The sequence below is a fragment of the Hydra vulgaris genome, chromosome 07 (genome assembly GCF_038396675.1).
Source record: "Hydra vulgaris chromosome 07, alternate assembly HydraT2T_AEP".
Classification (NCBI taxonomy): domain Eukaryota; kingdom Metazoa; phylum Cnidaria; class Hydrozoa; order Anthoathecata; family Hydridae; genus Hydra; species Hydra vulgaris.
Genome location: NC_088926.1, coordinates 2057501 through 2062574, shown reverse-complemented (window position 1 = coordinate 2062574; position 5074 = coordinate 2057501). Strand labels below are relative to the sequence as shown.

General features: G+C 30.2%; 1 protein-coding gene across 1 annotated transcript; it reads right to left on the bottom strand.

Annotated features, from left to right (window-relative positions):
* Positions 1 to 450: 450 nt before the first annotated feature.
* LOC136082812 (uncharacterized) lies at positions 451 to 3188 on the bottom strand. Its single transcript, XM_065802228.1, has 4 exons — positions 2367 to 3188; positions 2068 to 2232; positions 1819 to 1978; positions 451 to 1742 (listed from the first exon to the last, which is right to left on the bottom strand). The coding sequence occupies exons 1-4, from the start codon at positions 2546 to 2548 to the stop codon at positions 1614 to 1616; spliced, it is 636 nt and encodes a 211-aa protein (XP_065658300.1). The 5' UTR covers positions 2549 to 3188; the 3' UTR covers positions 451 to 1613.
* Positions 3189 to 5074: the final 1886 nt, after the last annotated feature.

Here is a 5074-nt window from a genome sequence, read left to right as displayed (position 1 = left end):
GGTGGAGAAAATATAGTGGACATCTTAACAAAGGTACACAGGATAACGACTTCAAAAAGTGGACTTTAAAATATTGCACATAAGATTATTCACAATGTGACCATGACATATATAATAAAAAATGTTTATTATATCTCACTTCATAATAATTAGATTAATTAAAAAATATATATATATATAAAGGGGGTTGCTCAGGCACATTCTAAAAACAAGTAAAATTATTTTTAAGTCATTTTATTTAAAAATTATCATAACTTGTCATAAATTTAAGTTTGTTCAAAATTTTTTTACATTTTCAGTATCAAATGAGAATGTAAAAAAAATTTATAAAAAAAAAAATTGTAATTGGAGCCTGGGAACAAAAACACCCCAAAAGTTTGGCTTTTCAAAAAGTGGACTTTAAAATATAGTGCATAAGATATTCACAATGTACCATAAAAAAAACCTTATTTAAATATGTGACGGCATTGAGTAAATACAATACTTAATTTAAATTCATCAACAGTCTTCAAATTCACCTAACAATCTTTTATTTTTCTAAAGTTATGACCAAGTGAAGTTTCCACCCATCGCTAAACGAAGGGGTTGTAAATATCACATGGTCATAACTTTCGAGCATTAAAAGGTGTTTAGATTAAATTTGAAAGCTATTCATGAATTTAAATTTAGTTTAAAATAAAAAATTAATTACTCGTTGGCTTAACAGTTAGTTAAGCCAACAGAGACAGGGGTGCTAACTTTTTTAGGTATTTTTGTTCCCAAGTTTTAATTATCACAAGTTTTTGCAAATCATTTTCACTTGACATATAAATGAACATCATTATATTTAAAGTTTTCAGAAAGCTTTAAGTCATGCGTCTGTTCTTTTATTTTACATAATCTAAAATGTAAAATAATCATGTGTCAGCTCTTAGTTACAATAGAAAATTTAAAAAAATTCATTATTATATTATGTCCTATTGTCTTAGACAATAGGGCATAATATAATAATGAAAGTTTTAAATAAATTCCAGGTCTTTAAGTATTAAATCTGCTACAACTCCTTCCGGGCTTATGTCAATATCTTCAGCTTCATCTTCATTGACTTTCCAATATCCTATTGTGCATGTATATGATGTTTTCTTTGTTGCTAACTTTTGATTAATAATCCTACCAAAAAATGAATGTATATTTCCATCATCAAGCTCCCATTTATGGCTTATAAACTGCCCTATCAAAGTTCCATTCTTCAAAATTATAGCTAAAAATTGTTTTTGTTTTTCATCAATATTAATAAAAAGAGTTATTTTTGCATTTACAGCTTCTTGTTTTGGCAATGTTTTCTCATCAAGCCATGTTAATGTTTTGTTTACTCTGGCTTTTATTTTTGAATCCAGGAAGCCAAAAGTAGCATTAGGAGCACGACGTAAAAAAAAATCAAGCATGCCCAAGATCCTTTCAGCCTCCATTGTTTGTGGTGGAGCAGATAGTGTGGTTTTTATCATTTCTTTAGATGGATTTGAGAGATTACCAGTCAAATACCTGCCCATTTGTCTTTTAATAACGGTCTGTGTGGAGCTTATCAAAGCTGATAAAATCTTTACCAAAACTTTTTTATTTTTAATGACACAAAGTTATTGGTGTACCTTATCTTCTTTGATATTCAATATTTGACTAATTACATTCACATCTGTATAAAGAATTGATTCTGGATTACTTTTGAAGTTGGATAATTTCTTTATTTCTTTCTGGAAAATGTTCCCCTAACAAAAAAAGATAAAATTTTTATACATGTTTTAATTTCCTTTATTACTTTATTTAAAAACATTAAAAACTTACCAACTCAAGATTACTCTTTCCTGTTGCATTTTTATAAACCAGACTCATCCATGGCCCAGTTATTATTTTTCCTATCAGACCCAATCCTTGCAATTGCACAAGTGTCATATCCTTACTTATGTCTTGAAGTAAAAGTTTGCAAATTTTATTTATAGTGTTGCTGAAATAACAGAAAAAAAAAATTAAAGTATAGTACAAAATTGTAATGGAATTCTATTAAACTTAATATTCATCTAAAAAAATATGTACCTTTCAAAAAAGTTTTGTTTAAGTATTTTATGTGTAACAGCAATCCCTGCCATATGGAACAAGACATGAAATCTGTTACCAACATATCGAAGGAATAGCCCTGGAGCAACATTGTTTTTTTTTTGATAGCTTTTAAATGCAGCAGGATCTCCTTTGAAACTATACCTGATTTTCAAATAGAAAATAATTACTATTTCATATTTTCAAAACAATTTGTGAAACAGCAAACAAACAAAAAAAGTTTTTAAAACTATTATTGAAAATTTTATAAAGTTATACATATAAAAAATATCCATTACCTTAGCTTTGAAATATCTTTGAGGACTATTACAGCAATCCCATCAGTTCCTTTAGCTGGTTTTACCTTCATCTCGTTATCTATTGTTCTAAGAGCTGATAATGCCTCTAAAGCAATAGTTTCCAGTGGATGAACATTGCAGTGTAGTTGTATTAATTCAATGTCCATTTCCTCCTGAAACATTTTTCTCACACAACTATTACCAGGTACTCTGTCTGACAGACAACTTTTGATTTTTTGAGTGAATATGTCTAAAACTTCTATTTCTGGCTTTTTTTTAAACTCTGCAAATGTATTGGCAAGTTCTTTTAACACACTAACTATATGAGTAGCACAGTCAAATCCTGTACCCCCAGCAAGTTTAGCAGTTGATAAGGAATAAGATCTCTGTGGAGGATAGGTATTGATATGAAACGCGTTGACATGTTTGTCTAAAATGGTGGTCGCGTCGAACACCAATGTTGCACATTCACAATTGTTTCCTGTAGTTCTGTGTTGTGTATTGTTTCAGAAATTTTTTTCAACATAATTGAGACAATTTTTCACTGGCACATTGTAAACAATTGCAGCATAAACACATTTTCTGTGCAAGTGTCTGATATTGTTAGTGAATATCTTTAAATCAGATGTATCTTTAGGTTCAATTTTCAGTTTTTTTAGTTTCAGGTAGGTTTTTGATAATCTGAATTTATTTTTAGAAAAAATGTTGTAAATGTTACCATTTAACACAGGCTTGGATTACCATTTATATGCGTTTATTAAAAGGAAAATATCTTCTGCAGTCTTGTTATCCATCTAAAATTAAGAAAAAAATTAGCAATAAAAAGAGACAGAGAATTGTAAGACATAATCGCGCTAACAAAAATAAGTCATTTTGTCGTGAGCAACTGTATGCAACATTTTTAAAAATGAAGGAGATTTTCACATATTGATTATTATATATCAAATGAAAGATCTATAAATAATTTATTTGACCATGTTAATTTCATTTAGGAGCATTTGTATTGGTATAATAAATTTTTTATATGAAAATTACTTATTTTTGCAAGATTCGTTAACAATGAAAATCTCGAAATTAAAAAAAAAAAAAAAGGATTATGATCAAGTTTAATCTTTAGTTAAAACGAAATATTATAACCAAATTTAACAGTTCATTTTTTTTTGCTAGCTTTTTAAAACTCTTTCCCTCATGTATCGTCAACGGGGGTGACTATGAACAGCGGGGTGACTATGAACATCAGTACCAAGTTAACTAAAAGGTGAAACAACACACACAATAGATCTAAATTGTGTGTTATTTTGATCCAGTTGCATTAAATATAATATTTGGAACCTAATTTTAAGCTGCGCAAAATAATTTCATTTTTCGGCTTTTCTTTATCGCATATCAACTGCATGAGTTACATTGTTCGGGTAGTTTGTTGACTTATCAAGCTATATCTTAAGAAGCGCGTATCAAAACACTATAAAAGTTGCTACACATCAAGTTCAGGTACATATTGTTCTAATGAATTCAAAATTGAGGGTGCAGTTTGTCTGTAAATGATTATTTGCTAATTTAAAAATAGCATTTTTTTATCAAGAATTCGATTTTTTTTTATTAATTTAAGGAACTATGCCTCGAAATTACAAAAGAAAGAAAAATAGCCGAGGTTACAAAACAAATTACGCTCAAAAAGACTTACAAGCAGCAGTAAATAAAGTGAAAAACCACGGGTTTACTATCAGGAAAGCAGCCAAAGCTTATAACATTCAGCTAGGAACTCTCCATAAAACTTGGAAATCAAGTTCCAAAAAAGCATGGCGGACAAACCAGACTTGACAGTTCTACAGAAAATTTAATTATTCAAACAATTACTTATATGACAGATTGGAGGATGCCTCTTGATTCTTTTGACATTCGATTTTTAGTTAAATGTTATTGTGATAAAAAGAAAATAACAGACTTTATATTTAAAAATAATATGCCTGGTGTAGATTGGGTTCAGTCTTTCATGAAAAGGCATTGTCTGACGAAAAGGGTTGCTAACAATGTAGAGCATAGTAGGGCTTTAGTCAATGAAGAAACCCTTAACCTTTATTTTAACAACTTATACCAAGAGTTAAAGGATATACCTCCAGAAAACATATATAATTATGACGAGACCAATATAACAGATAATCCAGGGTCCAAAGCTGTTATTGTTCGTCGTGGACATGGACACCGCTTTGAAAACAAACAGGAACATTCAAAGCAATCAACTAGTATAATGTTTGCTCGTAACGCTGTTGGAGAATTTTTGCCGCCTACGGTTGTTTATAAAGCAAAAAATCTCTACCAGGGTTGGACTCATGGTGGACCACCTAGAACCGTATACGATATCACCACTAATGGGTGGTTTGATGTAGAACATTTACAAGATGGTTCATGGAGATATTCTTGCCTATTGCTATTTTAAAAACCGGAACAACATTGCTGATTGTAAATAATCTGGGTTCACATTTTTCTCCAGAAGTTATTGAAGCCACGAATCAACATGACATCAAGTTTGTAACAATGCCACCTAATGCAACCCATTTCTGCCAACCACTAGATGTTGCTGTATTTACAGGGTTAAAGCAGTCGTGGAGGACAGTACTTTCAAAGTGGAGAATAGAAAGTCGTATTAAAGGGGCTATTCCAAAAGAACACATGCCTACTCTTTTAAACAAGTTAGTAAACACCTTGAA

Excerpts from the sequence above, each read along its gene's own strand:
- LOC136082812 (XM_065802228.1), bottom strand. The coding sequence starts at position 2,548 with ATGTTTCAGGAGGAAATGGACATTGAATTAATACAACTACACTGCAAT. Across the intron at positions 1,979-2,067 it reads AAACAAAACTTTTTTGAAAG|CAACACTATAAATAAAATTT; the intron begins GTACATATTTTT and ends CTGTTATTTCAG. Across the intron at positions 1,743-1,818 it reads GAAAGAGTAATCTTGAGTTG|GGGAACATTTTCCAGAAAGA; the intron begins GTAAGTTTTTAA and ends TTTTTTTGTTAG.